General features: G+C 43.4%; 1 protein-coding gene across 1 annotated transcript in view; it reads left to right on the forward strand.

Moving 5' to 3' along the window:
- The window catches only part of RALGPS1 (Ral GEF with PH domain and SH3 binding motif 1), a 311729-nt gene that overhangs the window by 244332 nt on the left and 43469 nt on the right, over positions 1 to 23928 (forward strand). The window contains exon 13 of the mRNA XM_060251609.1: positions 6234 to 6301. Coding sequence (XP_060107592.1) covers positions 6234 to 6301 — 68 coding nt within the window. The remainder of the gene's footprint in view (positions 1 to 6233; positions 6302 to 23928) is intronic.

Consider the following 23928-nt stretch of genomic DNA (forward strand, 5'->3'; position numbering starts at 1 on the left):
TGAATGCCCTTGAAAAAGGGGGCTACAGCCCATACCCCTACCTCAGGAGGCATATACTGGGAGTGGGAGGCAGGACAAGCTGCACATAATTCTTCCCAATAACCCTGTGAGGTAGGTTAGCCTGAGAGAAGGACTGGCCTAAGGTTACCCAGTAAATTTAATGGCTCACAGGGATTTGAATCAGGATTTCCCTGGTCCTAGTTCAGTACCATACAGGCATGTATCACAGGTGTTTATTGCATGCTTCTTTATGAAATTCTTCTGTGCAGACAATACATGAATACTGTATACTGTTTTCATTTTGATGAACAGGAAGATTTCTCTGAGCAGTAGGCCCATGATATCTACACAGGCCATGCCTGGTAACAAGAAATTGCTATAAGTGTACATTCTTTGATTCTCTTTCAACTCTCATACTGAACATGATGCAAAGTTATGGGGTAGTTGCAACTTATTTTCCAGGGAAAATGTAGAACGTAACCATAGCCAAAACAGGGGCGGAGGCCTTGCTGGGGTCCAGAAGGGCCTGCTGTGGCCTGCAAGCCTATCATCCTGATAAAGTTGGTCTGTAATTTCAAAATTAAAATAGACATCTTTCACTCATTACTTAAGAGTTGGAGGGGGTAGTTACAGATCTGTACCAGGCCTTGCAAGCTTGCGTTTGAACCCTGCTTGTGACCAGTTAAGAAGGAAATGAAAGGAAAGGTCCCCTGTGCAAGCACCAGTAATTTCCAACTCTGGGATGATGTTGCTTTCCCAGCGTTTTCACGGCAGACTTTTTACGGGGTGGTTTGCCATTGCCTTCCCCAGTCTTTTACACTTTCCCCCCAGCAAGCTGGGTACTCATTTTACCGACCTCGAAAGGATGATAGGCTGAGTCAACCTTGGGCCAGCTACCTGAATCCAGCTTCTGCCGGAATCGAACTCAGGTCGTGAGCAGAGAGTTCAGACCACAGTACTGCAGGACTGCTGCTTTATCACACTGCGCCATGGGGCCGTTAAGAAGGAAAGAACAAGTCACTAAACTCTTTTGCAAATATTAACTGAAGGGACATTATTAAAGAATGATTAATGCTGGACTGGAGTAGAATCTGTTGTTTTGTTGTTGTTCAGTCGCACAATCGAGTCCGACTCTTTGCGACCCCATGGACAAAGTCACGCCAGGCCCCCCTGTCTTCCAGCATCCTCCGAAGTCTGCTCAAATTCGTGTTTGTTACATCAATAACACTGTCCAGCCATCTCATCTTTTGCAGTCCCCTTCTTTTTTTGCCTTCTGTCTTTCCTAGCATCAGGATCTTCTCCAGGGAGTGCTCCCTTCTCATTTGCTGGCCAAAGTATTTGAGCTTCAGCTTCAGCATCTGACCTTCCAGGGAACAGTCTGGGTTGGATTTCCCTTAGGATTGACTGATTTGATCTTATTACAGTCCAAGGGACTCTCAAGATTCTTCTCCAGCTCCACAGCTCAAAAGCATCTATTCTTCTGCGCTCAGCCTTCCTTATGGTCCAGCTCTCATAGCCATACATTACTACTGGGAATACCATCGCTTTAACTATATGGACGTTTGTTGGCAGGGTGATGTCGCTGCTTTTTATTATATTGCACAGGTTTGCCGTAGCTGTCCTCCCAAGAAGCAAACGTCTTTTAATTTCATGGCTACAGTCACCATCTGCAGTGATCTTGGATCCCAGAAATGTGAAGTCTGTCACTACTTCCACATCTTCCCCTTCTATTTGCCAAGGTGTGATGGGGCCAGATGCCATGATCTTAGTTTTTTTTTATGTTGAATTTCAAGCCTACTTTTGTGCTCTCCTCTTTCACCCTCAACAAAAGGTTCTTTAGGTCCTCACTTTCTGCCATTAGAGTAGTGTCTTCTGCATATCTGAGGTTGTTGATGTTTTTCCCGGCGATCTTAATTCCAGCTTGTGCTTCATGCAGGCCAGCATTCCGCATGATGCACTCTGCATATAAATTAAATAAGCAGGATGACAATATACATCCTTGTTGAACTCCTTTTCCTATTCTAAACCAATCAGTTGTTCCATATCCCGTTCTGACCATTGCTTCTTGACCCTTATACAGGTTTCTCAGGAGACATGTGAGGTGGTCCAGTACTCCCATCTCTTTAAGGACTTGCCACAGTTGTGATCCACACAATCAAAGATTTTAGCATAGTCATTGAAGCAGAAATAGATGTTTTTCTGATACTCCTGTAGTTTCTCCATAATCCATTGAATGTTGGCAGTTTGATCTCTAGTTCCTCTACCTCTCTGAAACCCAGCTTGAACTTCTGGAGTTCCCGATCTACATACTGCTGAAGCCTAGCTTGTAGGATCTTTAACATGACCTTGCTGGCATGTGAAATGAGTGCAATGGTGCAATAGTTTGAACATTCCTTGGCATTACCCTTCTTTGGGATTGGAATATAAACTGATCTTTTTCCAATCCTGTGGTCACTGTTGTGTTTTTCAAATTTGTTGACATAATGTGTGCATCACTTTAACAGCATCATCTTTTAGGATTTTGAGTAGCTCAACTGGGATACCATCATCTTTGCTCGCTTTGTTGTTAGTAATGCTTTCTAAAGCCCATTTGACTTCACTCTCCAGAATGTCTGGCTCAATGTCATCGATTTCACTGTCATGGTTGTCAAGGACACTGAGATCCTTCTTGTATAATTCTTCTGTGTATTCTTGCCACCTCTTCCTGATCTCTTCTGCTTTTGTTAGGTCCCTGCCATTTTTGTCTTTTATCATGACCATCTTTGCATGAAATGTTCCCTTGATTTCTCCAATTTTCTTGAATAGATCGCTTGTCCTTCCCATTCTATTATTTTCCTCTATTGCTTTGCATTGTTCTGTCAGGAAGGCCTCCTTATCTCTCCTTGCTGTTCTCTGGAAATCCACATTCAGTTGGGTGAATCTTTCCTTTTCAGCTTTGCCTTTCACTTTCCTTCTTTCCTCAGCTATTTGTAAAGCCTCATCAGACAGCTACTTTGCTTTCTTGCATTTCTTTTTCTTTGGGATGGTGCTGATTGCTGCCTTCTGTACAGTGTCACAAACCTCCATCCATTGTTCTTCAGGCACTCTATCAACTCTAGTTCCTTAAACTTATTCTTCACCTCCACTGTATATTCCTAAGGGATGTGATCAAGGTCAAACCTGAATGGCCTAATGGCTTCCCCAGTTTTCTTCAGTTTAAGCCTGAATTTTGCAATGAGTAGCTCATGATCTGAGCAACAATCAGCTCCAGGTCTTGTTTTTGCTGGCTGTAAGGAACTTTGACTGCAGAGTATATAATCAATCTGATTTCTGTGTTGCCCATCCGGTGATGTCCACATGTATAGTCACCTTTTAGGAAGAGGCCTTATAGTCGCCTTTGGAAAAGGGTGTTCGCTATGACCAGCTTGTTCTCTTGACAAAACTCTATTAGCCTTTGCCCGGCTTCATTTTGTTCTCCACGGCCAAACTTGTCAGTTGTTCTTGTCACCTTTTGACTTCCTACTTTGGCATTCCAGTCCCCTATGATGAGGAGGACATCTTTTTTTGGTGTTAATTCTAGAAGGTGTTGTAGATCTTCATAGAACTGGTCCACTTCAGCCTCTTCTATGTCAGTGGTTGGGGCATAGACTTGGATTACTGTGATATTGAATGGTTTGCCTTGGATACGGACCGAAATCATTCTGTCATTTTTGAGATTGTATCCCATTACTGCCTTCCTCACTCTCTTGTTAACTATAAAGGCCACACCATTTCTTCTACAAGACTCTTGCCCACAATAATAGATGTAGTGATCCTCTGAGTTAAATTCACCCATTACTGTCCATTTTAGTTCACTGATTCCCAAGATGTCAATGTTCAGTCTTGCCATCTCTTGTTTGACTGCATCTAGTTTACCTTGATTCATAGATTTTACATTCCACGTTCCGATGCAGTATTGTTCTTTGCATCATTGGACTGTTTTTTCACCATCAGACACATCCACAACTGAGCATCCTTTCGGCTTTGGCCCATCTGCTTCACTCTTTCTGTGGTTACTTGAACGCTCTTCCCCATTACCATATTGGGCACCTTCTGACTTGAGGGGCTCATCTTCCAGCGCCATATCTTTTAGCCTTTTGTTTCTGTTCATGGGGTTTTCTTGGCAAGGATACTGGAGTGGTTTGCCATTTCCTTCTCCAGTGAATCACATTTAGTCTGGATTCTCAGCTGTGGCCTGCCCATCTTGGGTGGTCCTGCATGGCATAGTCCACAGTCTCATTGAACCGCACAAGCCCTCTCACCACGACAAGGCACCAGTCCATGAGAGGGAGAATCTGTTGTAGTGACTTGTAAAAGCTGAATGAGAGTCTCCTTGTGTGATAAGGAAAAGCTACATTTTAAAGTGCATCTCTATATATAAAGAAGACCCTCTTAGTGACAAACATTTGACAAATTGCATTGGGAACAGGGGGAGGGGGAGGATCCAGTGTTCTTGGACTATGTGCTAAGGATGCAAAACATCATTTTCATGGTTTTCTGTATACTTGATTAAACCAACTTTTGCCTTGAGACTCTTGGGGAGAGGGAGCAAGTTGCATGTTTGCAATGTACCTCTTTGTACTTATAGAAAAGGTTCATTTTTCTCTGTGAATGTGATGCACTTTCTGTTGCAGAGTAAAAGGTGAGCATGGATGTTTGGGATAGGCATGGCCAGCTGCATTCTACTGCTTTATGTGATTTGTTAATTATGCATCAAGAATAATTAAACTGATGGGTAGAATGCAGTCAAGGAACAGGAAGTGGCCCTGTGGAAATGGCTGGGTGTTATGCTATTGGAGTGACTTACTCCCCCCCGCCCCCGCAATGGGGGTATCTTTTTCATAGATTTTACTTCAGTTGTAGTATTTATAGTTCATTTTGGAGGGGTATGTAGATGTTTTGATATTGTAGCACTCCCTGCTTCAACTCTGGAACCTATGCCTGTCTGTTACATTGCATTCATATTTCCTTTCCCATTTTTCCTTGCCTGCATAGGGCCACACTGGCTTCACCATGGTTAAAATAACTTTCAGCAGAGAATGCCAATTTGCAGCCCACTTCTGGAGGACCATAAACCAGGCATTTTAATCCAGCAGGGTAGGGCGTTGTGTGAGGAATGCACATGCCAGAGACTCTCTGACTGTACATCTCAGCTCCTTTCTTTGTTCCGTAAACCACACGTGAACCTCACACCCCAGAGGACGTCCCATTTCCACATAAAACCATATCTAATCAAAACATGTAGATTCAGCTTTCTCAAGAGCTCATTTGTGAACATTTTTATTAATAACCCACTTGATCACACGGTATCTTAGTGGGTAGCAGCAACACAGAGGTGGGGAACAGTTTTAACGTAGTGCCACCAAGATACAAGCCACATTCCATCTCGCTGGCTGCCTACTCATTGGTTGTTGCTTAACTTTCCCACTTCACCAGAGGTCGGGGTGTTCCTGTGGGATTGTAAAGATTACCCAGGGGCCACATTTTATCTGGTCCTGCTTCTTGTATTGTTTTAATCCATTGTAAGACAGCTTGGATATGAATTGATTAAAAAAAACCCAGGATATAAAATTTGAAAGTAAATGAGTAATAATAGCTAGAAGATTTGGCTCTGTTTTGTAGGCTGATATGAGAGAAAAAAAGAAGGGGAAACAAGAGAGGCAGTGTTCTCCATCTCCCACTATCACACTCTTCTGTTGATGGAACTATTCAAGCCATGTTCAGTCGCTACATGCTCTGATGATCAACTAGTTTTGCTGGTGATCTCCTTGAGAAATAAGTGGAGAGTTGTGTGCTGGGGCTTCTTCTAAGACACTCCCCTTCTGCCTCTGGCAATTTAGAGCATTACACTTCAAGGGAACAAATTTGAGACTGGGGCATGAGTTGCTGATCATAACTCTTCAGGCAAACTGACATACCCACAAGGATTGTTTTTCATTCATGCCTATGGTGGAATGAAATAGCTTTTAAAATCTATTAAATATCTCATCAGTAGTGGTCTGCATGCTCTTATAAAAAGTCTGATGGGCTTCATATGGCAAGAGTTTAATACTGCTGGTGTGCGTCTGTTTTGTCGAAAGAAGAAAAGAAAACATCCAGACTAAGCTTGATTTCCTGCTTTCAGCTGATAGTATTGTATGTTTAACAACAAGCTGATTCTTCCACTTTTGTTTAATCTGTTTAACTCCTGATATGTCACAATTTCTGTTTTTCAGGTTGTCCTTAAGAATTGAACCAGGAAACAGCTCTCCACGATTGGTATCTTCAAAGGAAGATCTTGCAGGTAAAGCAAACAAACAAACATATTTGAGTATTCAAACTTTGCAATGTAGCATTACTTGGTTTTCCAATTTTGCTCAACATTTTCTATACCGGGACCACCCTGGTGATTCTTTTCCACAAAGGCACCCTGATGTCTTCAGGCAGTCATGACCCACACCTAGAACTGTTTGTTTTGCTTTTGGCAGTACCTCTCAGAGGTCAAGAAACTATTTTTAATTCTTAATTAAGGGTCACATTCCATACTGTCCATGGGGACTTATTGAGAAGGCTGTACTCATCAACAGGTCTTATTTTACTGGTTTTATTTAAAAGCTAGAACAATAAAATAAGGTGGTTATTGAGCAAGACGTTCTTGTTTAGTTTTATAATCCACAGGATGAAAATCAATTTCTCTGTATGCCACAGTGTTTCCCAGAATTTATGAATGTTAACACTCACATGTGAATATGGACAATCCTTGGTTAATGTTGTGAATGACCCCAAATAATTATCTATTCCTCCACTTCTTGGATATGTGCCAATCAACATTCACCAGGGTATGAGTTTTCAAGCATTCACAAAATTTATCTAAGACTGTAAATGTAAAGCATATTTTCAATATTTGCTGCAACAAATATTTTTAAATGTTCACAGCATTGAGACTACCAGTAGTTAATGTTGACTGTTCCTCATGCATCTGATGAATATCTGAAAATATAGAAATAGATCAGTGAATGTTAACAATGATCATTCAATGATTGTCTGCATTCACAACTACATAATTTGAATACTCACCAGCCAACAATCTTGGGATTGTTTAAAGAGTTTTCATGGTTTGGATGTTCACTATATTTATTGATGTATGAAACACATTTCTGTTTCTAATATGGATCTCCGAGGGAAGTTACAATGTATTCCTTCATTATAAGTTCACAAGTATCATAAAATTCACTGTGTTCCATACACAATCAGCAATATGTAAACAATGACAACGAACTTTTAAAAAGTGATAAATGCCGCTATTGCCTGCAAGTTAAAGATCATCTCAATGAGGACCATCTTCATCATGTAGCAAAATGCTAAAAGGGGACAGAGCCTTCCCTTCAGAAGGCATTCTGCAGTCACACCACTGCTGCTGAGAAGACCGCACTCTTGTAATCACCTATTGTACTTCTATTGTACTTTTGAAGATTATATCAGTGCCCAGTCAAGAAGGAAGGCATTCTTTGAGATGCTGTGTCCCCTTACTGTTCAGGGCATCACTGTTAAGAGCATTGAATTGTGCCTGGCAGTCAGAGTAGATGAAAAAAGTATGATCTATGTGCTCCTTATCGCTTCCCCCAGCCAGCAATTTGGCAGTTAAGTATGACTTAACTGCAGTTTCTGAACACTTCTCAAAGGCAGCTCTGCATACATCACAACACAGTAGTCCTACTTGGGTGTCACCGAAGCACTAGTAACCATAGCCAGGTCTCTCTTGTCTAGGATGGGCTGTACCTGCTGAACCAGAACAATGCCAGCGAAAGGTGATTCTTGGCACAGCTGCAACCTCACAATCCAAGAGCAGCATCAGGTCTCCCCAGCTGCCAACTTGAGTTTTCAAGGGGAGTCCAACAAATGCTCAATGGCTACACCCAGTTTAGTTATGTTTCCAACCAAGAATAGTTCCATCTTGTCTGGATTACGTTTCAACTCGTTTCCTCCCATCCAGTCCCAAGCACAAATCCTGCATCTCCACTGTCTCTCAGGGATTTGATGGAAATTAGATTTGGTGACATCATCATATTGATGGCAAGAAAACCAGTTGCTTTTTGTGATTTCCTCCAGTGGTTTCATATAAATGTTAAATAATATAAGGGATAACATAGAACCTTGCAGCATCCATAGTTCAGAAACCATAGTTCAGGAACTGTAGTGCCACAGTCTCATAGCACACATCTGTAGACCTACATACCCTCCAAAAGAGAATGGAGTTGCTACAAAAGGATGCCACTCAGACCCAGCCTGGCCATCCAATCCAGAAGAATATCATGGATGATGGTATAGGGCAGGGGTGTCAAACTCATTTGTTATGAGGGCCGGATTGGACATAAATGAGACCTCATTGGGCCAGGCCATGTTGGGTTGGGCCAAACCATGTCGGGCCAGGCCATGTGTGTACCTATTTAAGATCAGGTAGCAGAGATATAGACCTTATAAAGTACACAGACAAACACATATATATTTTTTAAAAAAATTAAAACATGCTTAAAACGTTAGCACTCATTGGTCTTAAAGATGCTTTCTTTGTATTCCTCTCATGGGAATCAGGGAACTGGGCAAAGGAAGCTCTGGCTCTTTCCTTTCTTCCCTCTCCAGGGGACTGGGGGGAGGAACCTAAGCCAATAGAAGGAAGAGAGGCTTGGCTCAGTACCTCTGCTGTGCTATTGAGAGAGCCTGGCAAAGCATGCTGTCCCTTCCGCCTCAAGTGAGAAGCCTCAACCAATGGAGAAAATAGAGGTTTTGCTCTATAGCTCCTGTGCAGTTGAGCAAGCCTTGCAAAGCAAGCTGTGATGCAGAAGGAAGCAAGAAAGAGAGAAGGAAGCAGATAACAGCCAGTTGTTTGGGGGCCTGATAGGAGCCCTCCGAGGGCCTGATTAGTTTCCCAAACTGCATGTTTGACACCCCTGGTATAGGGAGCTTTTGTATGGAATGTATTATGGAATGTATAAAGTTAGTTATTTGTCGATTACTTTAAAAACCACTCTTGCAGAAAAATAATGTGACCAGTTATTACCTGGTCTCTAATCTACCCTTTCTGGGCAAATGATTGAGAGAGCAGTAGTGAACCAACTCCAGGTCATCTTGGATAACTTATCTGCTCTGTCTGCTCAATTGCTTTTCATTCTGGCTTCAGGACATGCTATGCTAGCTCTGCTAGCTTTTGAAGATGACCTCCATCTGAGTGTAGACAAAATCCAAGCCTCTCTGTTGCTGTTTTTAGATTTAACTGCAGCCTTTGACACAGTAGGTCATGTCATCTCATTCAGGAACTTGGAGGCGGAAGTAGATAATAGGATGTGCGTTGAACTTGTTCAAAGAATTCCTCACAGATCAAGTGCAAAAGGGTTGCTGTTGGAAACCAGTTGTCATTGGTGTTGGACCTATTCTATCCTCCATGCTTTTAATCTCTGTTTGAAGCCCTTAAGATAAATCATTTGTAGTTTTGGTATGCTTATGATATTGTATGATATAATATGCTTATGATATTTAGCTCTATATATCCTTATTCCACTTTTCCTGGTGATATGGTAGAGGCTTTGACTTGCTGCCTGGCCATGGTGGTTAACTGGCTAAAACTGAATAAATTGAAACTAAACTCTAAAAAGACAGAAGTAATGCTGGTTGGGAAGGTGGAGGTCTTGAAGGATATTGTTCTCCCCGCTTTTGATGGAATTCAACTGACCATTGTTGACTCGGATGAAAACCTTGGTGTCATACTGGGTATCCAGCTTTTTTACTGGAGAAGCAAGTTAATGCAGCTATAAAAAAGGCTTTCTGCCAACTCATCCTAGCTTGTAAGGTGACCCCTTACCTTGATATGATTGACCTGTCCACGAGGATTTACACCACAGTAATGCACTGCTGTAATGTGCTGTACATTGGTCTCCCCTCAAACTCAACCTGGAAACTCCAGTTGATCTAGAATGTTGCTGCTTGGCTATTAGTGGGAACTAGATGGAACACATTCCTCCCATTCTGCAGATGCTCCATTGGCTGCCTAGTTAGTGGGCTCAGTTTAAGGTCTTGCCTATCACATACAAAGCCCTTCATGGCCTTGACCTCTCTTATTTGCAGAACCTCCTCTCTCCTACAACACTCATGTCAGCAGGGGCTTCTGGAGGTGCCAACCTGCTAATGGACAAAATCAAAAACTGTCTGTACACATGATTTCTCCACCATGGCTTCTGTTTTGTGGAATAGGCTGCCTGTGGAGGTCAGGAAAGCTTCCATGCTCTGGACCTTCTGCAAACTCTGCAAAACTTAGCCGTTGAGGACAGCTTTTCTGCAAAGGTGATAGGATTGTACTATACCAAATGGATCCTATTATGTAATCTCTATACCACTTAATGTGTCATATTAATACTTACACTATGCTTCAATTCTTACTGGTGTCTCCAGACTTCTAAAATCCTAATGTATTTGTTATTGAGTGTCCCATTTTGTTAATTCACTATTTGTAATCCACTTTGAGTCCCTGTGAGAAAGGTGGACTGTAATTTAAATAAATAAGTATATTATGTAAATTAAATACTTAATATTGGCAATCTAATGTGCAGTCATAGAAACTCCATTTATAAGCAGGCAAGTACGTTGGAACATCATTAGAATTGTAGAAAGCTCATGTTGTATGTTATGTTGCAGAAAGTGTAAAAACCGTAATACCTATAGTGATGTCATTGGTACTTCAAGTTTTACATCTATATAATATGCAGCGCGCTGCCATTTCACGAAAACATCAACATCTAAATTTACATTCGATCACAGCACTCTGTCCAGAATTCACTTCTGTGGCTGTGCGCAAACATCGTGTTAAGCTACAGTTTATAAATCAGTTTGATTAAACTGTGAGTTGTCATGACATCAAATGCTGGCTACCCCAGTAACTTCATTTAGTTGCAGGGCCATAAATGAAGATTCTTTAATTTTGTTTCCAGCCTGTGAATTCCAGAGTAATTCTGGTTCATTAGGCAGCACATCAGATGACCAGAAGGGCTTGGCTTGCCACATGCTAATGCTGCACTGCTGCATCTGACCAACGACAAGCAAGCTGTTGACATGGTAAAGCTTTGCCAGGAGACTGGCAGCACAAGGACTCTTGGGACTACCTTGTGGCAAGTCTGTTTGGTGACAGGAAAGAAGACAAGCCACAGTCAAACTGGGATTTCAGAGCAGGATAGAGTTTTGATTGTCTTCTGCACTTACTGCAGTTTGGTGATCAAATCACTTTTTAAACTAGGTTTGAATGCAGGTTATGTAAGATACAGGACAAAACTTATGGTATGCCACAAGTTTTGCCAGAGCATGGCAAAAATGGCAGGGAAATATGATAACCATTCATATCAGTCTTTTATCCATTTTGCTAGCATAAAGACATCAGAAGTTGCTGTTTAATTGCTTTATTTTTATTGCTTTCTTTACTCACTTTATCTGCAGGAGAACTATTATTCATGGATAGGCTGTTCACTTGGGGAAGTACTATGCAGTGAACAGCTGTTCTTACTTCAGGTTTCAGTCCAAGTTTGTAAAATGTTGGTGGCAACGAAAGCATTTTAAAATCTCCTTAGTATAGAAATAGAGTTTCCAATCTCTGACTGTATCGAAAACTAGTAAACAAGCCCTGCTTGGGTCTGTATCTGTTTATGTCAAAAACTATTGCACAAGGCCAAGTATGCTTGCTGGTTTGGCCCTGTGAGTAGAAAACTGTCATATTGGTCCCAAAGAGAGAGAGGGAGGCAGCCACAATATATCTGCATGGGTGTTTTGCAAATACTGGGTTTACTTTTCTAGCCATAGGTTGTGCAGGCTGTTCTTGCTTGAGGGAGAAGGACATCCTGTCAGTGATTGAATGCTTCTCCCTCATCATCCTTTGAAGCAGGATGCATTCAGAAAGCTCAGAGCTTTCAGTGTGCCATGGCCCCTGGGCAGCCTTTTTTCTCTTTCCGTGTGCCTGCCATCTCCCTTGTTATCTGCATTCCTAAGAACTGGGGGGAAGGGAGTACTGTCGTCATATTCCTCTCCTCTTCCCTTTCCTCTGGGGCTCCTTTCACCTGCCACGCAGCAGCTACAGCCATGTTGTTGGGTTGTTCAGCCAAAGGTTCGGGAAGAACCATTCTTCAGAGAGAGATCTCAGTTCAGTCAACCCCTGAGTGTGGAGCAGGAGGGCCCTGCCCAGCCACTCTGTCTCAACTGAATCCTGGGGAGAAGTGTCAGACCACTCCACTTCTGTGTCCAGGGAGGAAGATGTGATTTGAGGCTAGGCTGCAAGTGTCCCTTAAGGAGTAGCATGGGTGGCCCTCCTCCTTTCAGCCTGCCAGTTTGGTTTGTTGCTCAGCCTCTGGAAGAAAGGAGAGGCAGGGAAGCAGTGACTCCCTACAGGCCATCAGAATGAGCGGCAGACTCAAAGGCCTCCCAAGATCCTCCTAATTTTGAGGTCTGCCAGAAATGATCTGTAGCTGCAGATGAGGGAGCAGGGAGACCCTCAAACCAGCAGAAAGAGGCAAAGCAGGACAATCAGCTTTTCTGCCCACCCCATCCCCTATGAACCTGCTCCAGTGCCAGGCATGTTGGGAGGGAAGGCTGCCTTATAGAAGCCCATGACTCCTTCTTGACTGCAGAGGAGGCCTGCAGGGGTCTAGTAGTACCATCAGGCTGACAAGACTGGGACCTCTTGTTGTATGTCTGAGCGGGAAGACTGGTCTGTGGGGATTCAGATTCAGAAGAGGAGACAGAAAAGCTGTTGGAGGAAGCCTCTCCACTTCATGGGCAGTAGTCTTTCCATTTGTTTTCACAGAATGACCTGCCCCTCCACTACCCTTCTTACAAAGCCCTGAAGATTCTGCAGATGTTGAATTGCCTACAGAAACATTGGAAGTGGGAGAAGGGCCCTTGGAATCCTTCTCCAACCCCAGGGGTCAAAGTTCTGTGCTACCCTTCCTGGGTTTTTTTTGCTGTGGAGGTGAAGGAATGGGCCTCTGCCACCAGCCAGCACTTCCAAATGAAGCACAAAAAGATTACTTTCCTCCCAAAGCAGCAGTTTTCCTGACAGTCCCAATAATTGATTCCCTCATCACAAGCTTGGCATCAGGGATGATACTACTGAAGATCAGTGGGGGATCCCTTAAAAATTCCCCCAACCACAGATGTGATGTGGCACTTCACAGCACCCATGAGGCCACAGCCCCTCCATCAGGGCCTCTGCAACTGCCTCATTCATAACTAGGGCCTCAGTTATGTGCCTCAGGAGACTTGTCAGAGACTATCCTGAGATGAATGCCATGCTTTCCTGTGGCAGGCTGAAGAAAGTCTCAGCATTCATCTTGGAAATAAGCCACAAAGTAAGGTTCTCTGCAAGGGCATCAAGCATCATTGCCCATTGAAATATTGGCTCAAGACTTGGCCAGTCAACTGTATCTCATGGTCCTGTAGCATCTTGGCCATTTGTGAATGGCATGCTCTTCAGAGATATCTAGATGATTTTCTCATTGGGACGGAGAGGGATATTTCCTTTTCTAGCAAGGTGCCAGAGGAGCTATGAGTTACACCCTTTTTGTTCCTTCAGGGCCCTAAGGTTTGAGGCAAATTCAGAGACTCAGACCATTATACAAGTCTTCAGGCCAATCTGGTGTGACAGTGCCATCAGCCAAGACCAGCAGGACTGTCAAGAAGCACCCCAGCACAGCTGATTCCAAGCACATGCAAGTTGGGGTGCAGTTGCAAACATTTCACAGGGCATGGTTTCACTCTGCCTCTGACTGCAAGTTGAAAGACAAAGTCTAGCAAGGTTATTCCATGGAATTCTCTAACACCCCTGGTCTCTCAATACCCAGTAGAAAGGTAGTGCACTTGGAATCCAATGGCCTGCCTCTTGGATATCGGCATGATAGAGCTTGTGCCATCTCAGGGAAGGTTCTCCACAGTTTATTCCATTTTTTTTTTCACAATACCATAGAAGATCAGGAACAGGAAAGCCATCCTGGACCTCAGATTCCTCAACTGATCCATGTGGTATATGAAATTCAGGATGGAAATGCCAAATATATTAGTCAAGGTACTGTACCTAAGGAACTTCATGACCTTGATTGATCTCATTGAGGCTTACCTTCATGTCCCCTTCTGCCCCTGCTATAGGCAGTTCCTCTGTATTTTGTGGCACTTGTATTTTATGCACAAGAAGCTGGTGATAGACTTATGCCAAGGAAGTGGACATGTACAAATTATTGTCCAGAATGTCTACAAGCATGGCTTCCTCGTCGGTTGAGCTGAAGAGCCATTGGTCCTGTCACAAGTTCTTCTGCACAACACTATCCAAGACAATTTTCCCCCCTATCCTGAGCAAAACAAGAAATTGTGGCAGCAGTGGGCCTTGTGAGGGCAGCAAAGATGGCAGATTCGATGTCTCTGTTTCAGGTTTAGGGATACATGATTGCAGCCATTCATATAGTCCCATGAGCAAGGGCATACTCTTGGGTCTTTCAGCAGAAGCTCATCACTCTTGGGAAACCTTGCAGGATAGCCCTGCCATTCCTTCAGCAGAGTAGACCTGGTCTAGTGGATAGTGAAAAAGCATCTCTAGGCAGAGCCATCCACAGATCTGCAAATATTCACCCATGCTCTGTAGTGATGGAGAGCTCATGGGACTGTACACCACATCCAAGGGATCTGGCAACAAGCAACGCACATCTGTCTTCTGGAATTCTAGGCCATTTGCCTAACCTTGGCCCACTTCACTCATGTAGTTTGGGGCTTGAGCATCTGCACCCACATGGACAATACCACCCTGAAGGTTCATCTGAATTAACAGGGCAGCACAATTTCTCAGAGTCTGCAGGCAGAGACGGCCCACTTGATGGTGTGAGATACTTGTTGTATCTGAGAGTAGAACACATCCAACTGCTGCCTCAGCATCATGGCAAACTAGCTCAACCAGAGTCAGTTGAATTCAGGGAAATATCCCTCTGCCCAGAGCTGTTTCAGAAGATCTGATGGTGCTTCAGCTATCCTTGCCTGAACCTCTTCATGGTGCTAAGCAGTGCAAAAATGATGGATCCCAGTGCGCACAGTCAGAGATGCTGAATGCCTTGGCGGGACCTGATGGTCAGATAATCTGTTGTATGCCTTCCTCTAATACTACTCCTGTCAAAAGTGATAGGCACCTCAGGCAGGAGGATGTAGAGATGAGCTGCATGGCCCTGCTGCTGGTCATGGAGACAGTTTTTCAGTCCTTGTGTGACTATCAGTTGAGCCCCACTGGTATTTCCCAACAGTAGCCCTTCCCCAGTCCACCCTGGCCCAGCATTTCTTTGTTTGACCACTTGGAGATGAAGTGGCAAGGGCTGATGACTGAGGGATTCTCTGAGCTAGTCACCTGATCATGTTCACAGCTCACACAGCTTCCATGCCACTTCAGTTGCTCCTGGGAGGGCTATATCCAGTGGTGCTGGAGGAAGCATCTTCTCCCATGGACAGAGAGTCTCCCTCACATCCTGCTTTTCTTACAGGTTGGTCTGTTTCAGACTTGAAGCTGAATATACTCAGGAGACAGGTAGTGGCATTGCCCACTGTTCTCTGAATAGTCACTGGTTCTCTCTTTCTAGGCACCTTGTAGTTAAATGCTTCCTTGAAAGGCACTGACCCTCATCAACCCACCTGTAGTTCGTTATTTCCTATCCTGGTAGTTGTATGTCATCCAGGCATTGATTCAGTTGCTTTTCAAGCAACTCAAGGATGACTTGCTTATGTTCCTGAAAATGAAGGTGATCTTTCTGGTGATGGTCACATCAGCATAGAGTGTGTCAGAGCCAGGGGACCAGGTCTAGTGTATTTTCCATAAAGACATGGTGGTGTTGCAGCCTGACTTCTCCTCAATGCAGAAAGTGAATTCACTGTTCCATCAGTCTCAAGAAATTGATTTGCTGTCCTCTTTGAAGCCCTCAAATTCTGGGCTGCAAGACAGCCATTTCCTGGATTTTCAGAGGACACACATTGCATATCTGTGGACTAAGCCCACTCAGCAGTGGAATGCAGAAGAAGAAGAAGGTGATGATGGTGATGGCGATGATATTGGATTTACATTCTGCCCTATACTCAGAGTCTCAGAGCAGTCACAATCTCCTTTTACCTCCCGCCCCCCACAACAGACATCCTGTGATGTAGGTGGGACTGAGAGAGCTCTCACAGCAGCTGCCCTTTCAAGGACAACTCCTACAAGAGCTATGGCTGACCCAGGACCATTCCAGCAGCTGCAAGTGGGGAATCAGACCCAGTTTTCCCAGATAAGAGTCCGTGCACTTAACCACTACACCAAACTGGCTCTCTACTTTGTGGCCTGTCATCCTGCCGTTAAAGGGAAGAAGGTGTCAAAGGCCTCATTATTGCAGGAGTGCATTCCACTGGCCTACAGTTCCCATGATCTTTGCCTGTCAGACAGCTCTCACAGTCCACTTAACTAGAAGAGCTTCAATATCAACAACCTTCCAGATCAATATGCCTGTTACATCTGTAGGGTGGCAACATGGGCACCAAGTGTCTGGATGGCTGTGTTGGGACCCTCCCTGAATGAACATGCAGCTTTGTAACATCCCAGTTGTTGCCAGGGTAGCCTCCTTCTTCAAGCAAAAACAGAACATTGGATGTACTGTAAGTGTTCCTTTTGCTTGAGTTGCAGAAGCCAGCCTGGATTCACACGTGAGCTGCTAGTAGATCTTGTCCAGCACTAATGAGCAGAGGAGGATAGTCTGTTGTTCAAACACACAAAAAGCAAAGATGCCAAAAAGAAAAACAAAATATCAGCAAAGTCTGTTATCTTCTTTGTTCTTCCTTCTGATGCCAAGTGTAATACCGACACACCTCTTGTGTATCCTCTGTTTCTGCTATATCTGTGTGGCATGGTTATAGTTCTTCAGGTTGCAAGGATTCTGCGTCACGCCTGCCAGTTTTGTTTCATTACTGCAGAAGGGTCCCCCACTGGAAACAGCAAGAGTAGTCTGCTTCCTGTCTCAAATAATGGTGGGGAAGGAGTCACCAGCTCTTCCCAGACTGTGTCCCCTTGCCTCAAGTAAAATAAACCTTTATGATTAATCCAGTGTTCCATTCCCTCCACACCACCCAAAGTACAATCAAGCCCTTTAATGCCAAAGTATATCTTTTAAAAGCATCGCTGCCAGCTATTTCTACAGCCAGCATATTGTTACAGAATCCTGGAACTGGAAGAAGCCAAAGGCCTTACTGACTAGTTTCTTGCTCCATTATCAGAGAACCCACTTATGAGTGCCTCTGCAAATCATCCCATATGTTTGATTTACTTAGGAAATTTTAATATTGCCTCTCCAGAGTCTTTAAGATGCCACTGAACTTCTGTCACATTTTAAATGCAGCCTCAATGTTTGATAAGCTTGAAATGGGTGCACTGCAGGAAATGCAGTGTAGATAGCACCAGAAAAGGCAAACAAATGATCTAAATCAATGCAACTCGTGTGCCATTTATTGCCATCTTTCTAGTTGAAGTACAAATGCACATATTTGCATATAGAAAGGATACAGTAGGGGGAAAGAACAGCAACCAGAAATAAAGTACATATAAAATGTAAAACATAAGATCCTATTATAAGTTGGATTTAGAGATGCTAGACACTCTAAAACATTGAGAAATTAGGTTTAGAAATTAATTATTAGAAATAATTTGGAAATTAATTATTTAGAAATTAATTATCAGACACAGATGGCTAGAATTTTCTTTTAAAGTTTAAAATTTCTAAATAATTAATTTCTGCTTACCTGATGAAGAACTCCTGTGTTGATTGGTAAGTTCCCTTTTCCTTTTTAAGCCAGTTTTTGTCAAATATTGTGTTGTATGCAGGCACTGGCACAGAAGCCATCCTTCATGCCCCAAGTTATTGTATACCTGGGTTTGGCCTGGACACTTTGGGACAGGTACAGTCCAGTCCCAGTCACCACATGAGAAACTGCCAGAGGTCAGTTCTTCTGGGTGGCATTGCTTCAATACCTCACTTTCAGACTCGTTTCCACTATACATTGCAAAGGTTGGGACTGGAGATGGTGCTAAAAACCAAATGTCACTTGACCAACAGTGGCTTGATGCATTGGGACTGACACAAGCATCTAAGTTTATCGGCAGCTATCAGAAAGCAAAGCATGATCTCTGCGTGGGCCATAAATAGTTAAATTGTTCTTTCCTTGGGACCTGTCTAGACAGCTTTTGCATGAAAAACCAGTGTTGTTGCGTTGGTTTGCCCTTCATTGTAAATGTAACCATCCTGATGTGCAGGAATTAGTAAACTCAATTAAGCAAGCTCTACCAATATTGATTGATATATGTTTAGCAAATGTTCATTCAAGTCGAAGCAGTATGCTACAGGGCACGCCTCTTACATCCAATGTGTTAGGGCCTGCTATTCTTTTGCTCCTGCAATAGTACTGATGACATCTCATTCAACCAGAATTTCCATAGCTGCTTGTAATCACACAATATGTATCTTCTGGGACTGTACAGCTGAACAAACATGTATGTCCATCAGATATTTCATGACTAAGTACAGGTGGCAGAGAAAGAGTGAAAAGTATGCAAAAGTTACTTCCAGTGAATAGTGTGGCGTATACAATATTAGTTGCTTCCAGTAGACATCTGTGTGAAGAAACATCTCCTGAATTAGACATTTATGAGGGGCAAAAGAGACAGAGCTGTAATCTTATTTAAAACTGCTGGTCATACTGCCTGTTTTTGTTGACTGGTGGGTAAGCATTTTCAGTAATTTATTGCAGAGAAATGCAATCCACTTTGGGCTACCTCATACTGTTGAGAATTTTGATGCCCCAACACCCCCCACATTCATTTAAGGACTTTCTTTGTCAGCATGACAGGAAACAGAAGAGAAGTTAATTGCTCTCTAGCATCCCCATCCCACTGATGGCTCTCTCTCAGTCACTCCATACTTAAGTCTTGGTTATATAAAAGCTTCTAGGTAGCACAGAACTATCAAAGGGCCATCTAATACCCAGGAAAAGTGTTGGTAGGCACCATGGTGCCCATGGGCAATATGCTGGGGATCCTTTGTTTAGAGCAGGGGTGGCCAACGGTAGCTCTCCAGATTTTTTTGCCTACAACTCCCATCAGCCCCAGCAAGCATGGCCAATGGCTGGGGCTGATGGGAGTTGTAGGCAAAAAACATCTGGAGAGCTACCATTGGCCACCCCTGATTTAGAGCATGGTATTTGAATTATCAGATGTCTCATTTTAATCTCACTTCTGCCATGGACTCACTTTTTTTTTTTCAGGAAGACACCTCCAGTTGGGTATTTGAAACTACTACTTCTTCCAAAACTAAGGATTACCATAGGACTGAAAAAGATATACCCAGAGTTCGGGTGCCTTTGCTAATTTTTATCTACTTGGCCACTCATCAAGTCCCCCCTCCGATTTAAATTTACAACACACATGGTATTAAAATAATAAGGGGGGACTGCATTATTCCCAATTTCATATTTAGTATTTGCTCATGTGCATTCATAATCCATGTGTAAGTAATCCTTACTCCCTATAGGTGCCAGTTGGCTAAAGTGTCCAAATTAACTCTGCAGTATCCAATTTCTAATATATGCATGAAAAAGAGGGATGTAGTATGCCCAGAATTTCTAATTCAGAAGTTCATTTTGGAACATGAGAGATAGTATAAATATATCTCTAAACCAGACTAAACAAATCAAGACATGCAAACTGATATAGTAGCTATTATTCCTAAGGCAGTTTCTACACTATCATTGCTATGCATGCTTTTTGTCTTACCATGTTGACAGCAGTTATTGAGTTACCTCTGTAAGATTTGGAGAAGGAACTCACTTGACACCTGGAGAGGATTTTGAATTATCTTCAGTGCAATCTTAGGTACACTTTCCTGGGAGTAAGCCCAGTGAAGAAACCTGATTAGGATTCTTAGTAGACCTTCTTAGGATTGCACTTCTAGTCTCTTAATTTAATGGAAACCATCTAGACATATTTCTTTGCAAGAAAATGATTCATTTGCTAGATACTTTCAATAAATAGCACATGTCTGTCATGTGTATCTTTGCTTCTTTACAATCATGGATTGCTTTTTAGATGGTCATTATGTCAAAACAATACAGCGGTAAAGTATCTGTGGTATTACAACTAAATGTGTTATAGATATGTGGTATAAACTTTTGTGAACCAGAGATGACTGGTATACCCTGAATTGGTTAAAAGGCTATTAAGTACAAGAAGTCACAGGAGGTATATGATATTTTTATACTGAAACCAAATATATACATAAGAACAAAATGATCTTTTTATAGCTGCACTCACGGGTGGTACTATCTTAATAATTATGCAGATAGTTACTATCTTAATAATTATGCAGATTATGTTAATTTAACATCTATGGTGGAAAAGAAACTTGCAATTCTGATTAACTCTGCATGTGTAATAGAACTGAATTCGGCAATAAATTCTGCTTCAATGGTTTCACACTAGAACCTCCCTGTTTGTTTAAAATATGTCAAGTTTTGGATAAGTAACTTTGTATTTGAAATGGTTTTTAACTGACCTCGGAATGTTGAAATGGAAGAATGTAGATACGCAGAATGGTTAGAGGATTTCCAATATGATGTGGTGATTATGTGTCCATTGTATATTTGTACATTGATGTCCAGAAAGTGATCTTGTTGTGTGGATTGTTGTGTGGATTGATCTAGCTGGACTAGAGAGACAATGGCGCCACACGCTCGTGACGAAGCTACGAGAACATCATATAGGTCATTTATGAGGACCTATGAGATGGCTATTCGGATTGCAAAGAAGGATCACTTTGCGTCCAGAATCGCATCTGCGACCTCGTGCCCAGCACAATTGTTTAGTATAATTCGGTCATTAACAGAATTGCCGCAGGGCAAACAAAATAATAGAGAATTGGAAATAGGCTGTGAGGCTTTTGCGAGCTTTTTCGCAGATAAGGTCTCATTGCTCCGACACGACATACCCGCCATAATTAATACAGTAGATGAACTTGGGGCACCGAGCACGTTTTCTGGTCCAATTCTGGACTCCTTCGGTCCACTCAGTCTGGAGGAAGTCGACAGGATCCTTGCAGCTGTACGCCCTACGACCTGTAGGTTAGATCCGTGCCCGTCTTGGCTTATAAAGGCTAGCCAAATGTGGCTGCGTGAACCACTACAGGACATTATCAACAGGTCCCTGATCAAAGGGATCTTTCCCACACCTCTTAAAGAGGCAGTGGTCCGTCCCCTCTTTAAAAAACCATCAGCAGACCCGGCCATATTGGTGAACTATCGGCCGGTGCCAAACCTTCCCTTTTTGGGTAAGGTCATAGAGCGGGTGGTGGCGATTCAGCTGCAGGGATTCCTGAAGGACACTTCCGCACTGGATCCATTCCAGTCCGGCTTCCGGCCAGGTCACGGGACGGAGACAGTTCTGGTCACTCTCATGGATGACCTTATGCGACATCTGGATCAGGACGGCTCTGCAGTGCTGTTGTTATTAGATCTGTCACCCGCTTTTGACATGGTTGACCATCAGCTACTGACTAGCCGCCTTGCCGATGTGGGATTCAGGGATCTGCCTTACAGTGGCTGACCTCCTTTCTCCAAGATCGGGGACAAAGGGTGGTGATAGGGGAGGAAGCATCCCAGAGGCACTCTCTTAGTTGTGGGGTGCCGCAGGGAGCGGTCCTATCCCCGATGCTATTTAATATCTATATGCGCCCCTTTGCCCAGATTGTCAGGAGGTACGGACTGGGTTGCCATCAATATGCGGATGACACCCAGCTCTATCTATTGATGGATGGCCAGTCTGACTGTACCCTGGAAAATCTAGACCTGGCGTTACAAGCCGTGGCTTCTTGGCTCAGACTGAGTCGGCTGAAATTGAATCCTACGAAGACGGAGGTTCTCTACCTGGGTCGAGGCGGTCCGGGGAGAGAGATCCAGCTGCCGGCCCTTGACGGGGTACCACTGATACCGGTCCCTAAGGTCAAGAGCTTAGGCGTGCTTCTTGAGTCCTCCCTTACAATGGAGGCCCAGGTAGCAGCCACTGTTAGATCTGCCTTTTTTCATCTTCAGCAAGCGCGGCAGCTGGCCCCTTATCTGGAGCGCAACGACTTAGCGACGGTAATCCATGCTACGGTCACCTCAAGAATAGATCACTGTAATGCTCTCTACATGGGGCTACCCTTGATGCTAACCCGGAGACTACAACTAGTGCAGAACGCTGCGGCACGGCTGTTAATGGGGCTGCTGCGACGGGAGCACATTCAGCCAGTGCTGAGAGAGCTGCACTGGTTGCCTGTTGTGTTCCGAGTTCGCTTCAAGGTGTTGGTATTAACCTTTAAAGCCCTCTATGGTCAGGGACCTGCCTATCTACGGGACCGCCTTTCCCCATATATCCCCCAGAGAGCACTGCGATCAGGGACAAAAAATCTGTTGTCTGCCCCTGGCCCAAAAGAAGCCAGGCTGTGTATGACAAGATCCAGGGCTTTTTCAGGGGCAGCACCAGAACTTTGGAATACCCTACCAGAAGCCATAAGGGCCCTGTGGGATTTGTCTGCGTTCTGCAGGGCCTGTAAGACCGAATTGTTTAAACAAGCTTTTGCGGTTTGATTGAAAAAGGGCTGCCACCGGACATCCTACAGAATGCTGGCGATCATAGTCGAGAAGTCAATACTGCCTATACTGGACTGAAATAGCGCTACAGAATGGTTTTAAAGTTGATATATGTAAATTATGGTTTTATATGTTTTATTGGATTGATTGTTTTTTATGATGTTGTAAGCCGCCCTGAGTCCGCTTGCGGAGAGGGCGGGATATAAATGTAAAGTAATAAATAAATAATAAATCATTACTGTTGAAATCTTGGTGAAATACCTTAAGTTTCCTCTGAGTACAGATTTTGAAGGAACTCAAATTAGCTTGCACAGAGAGTCAGTTTGGTGTAGTGGTTAAGTGTGCAGACTCTTAACTGGGAGAACTGGATTTGATTCCTCACTCCTCCACTTGCACCTGCTGGCATGGCCTTGGGTCAGCCATAGCTCTGGCAGAGGTTGTCCTTGAAAGGGCAGCTGCTGTGAGAACCCTCTCAGCCCCACCCACCTCATGGGGTGTCTGTTGTGGGGGGAGAAGATACAGGAGATTGTAAACCACTCTCTCTGATTCAGAGAGAAGGGCATGGTATAAATCTGCAGTCTTCTTCTTCAAAGTCAATCTTTGTACCCTAGGGATGGTGCACTCAGCCATGGCCCTTTCCCTTTTCCAGCCTTTAGAAAGTGAGACCAAATAGACATCATCTGGATACAGAGATCAAGCTTTGGGCATTCAAAATATGGGGAAATTTTAAGAATTTAAAATAGTACATGTGGTCTGTACAAGCATCAGGTTGTGCAAAGATAAAAAGAAATGGTGAAAACATGCAGTCCTCTAAACCCTAATTCTGCCTACCTAAACTTTGTTAGCTTAGAATAGGCTACTTTCTGTTACAGCACTGAAAACCATCCCATACCTTAGTTCTCAGAGTATGGGACTTCTCCCCATTATCACTCATTGTGTGGTCAACATGAAGTCACTATGTAAAAGCTTATTTTTTCATCGCTTGTGCTCATCCAAGAAAGACTTGTGAAAACTTTCAGGTTCCACCAGACTTCAGTTGGACAGAATTAAGTTTTCCTTTGTAGATCAACTGGGACACAGCATGAGTGAGTTATCTAGTGATAGATTCAAATAAATGAGTTGCTCCTGAAGGTGAGGTTATAACCAAGTAGTTTTTAGTATTTTATTATAATAATTTTTTTCCTATCAGCTATTGAGGTTCTCTTCCCTCTTGTTTTCTTCTCTTACACAATAGCCACC

Source organism: Heteronotia binoei, chromosome 12, assembly GCF_032191835.1.
Source record: "Heteronotia binoei isolate CCM8104 ecotype False Entrance Well chromosome 12, APGP_CSIRO_Hbin_v1, whole genome shotgun sequence".
NCBI classification, from domain to species: Eukaryota; Metazoa; Chordata; class Lepidosauria; order Squamata; family Gekkonidae; genus Heteronotia; species Heteronotia binoei.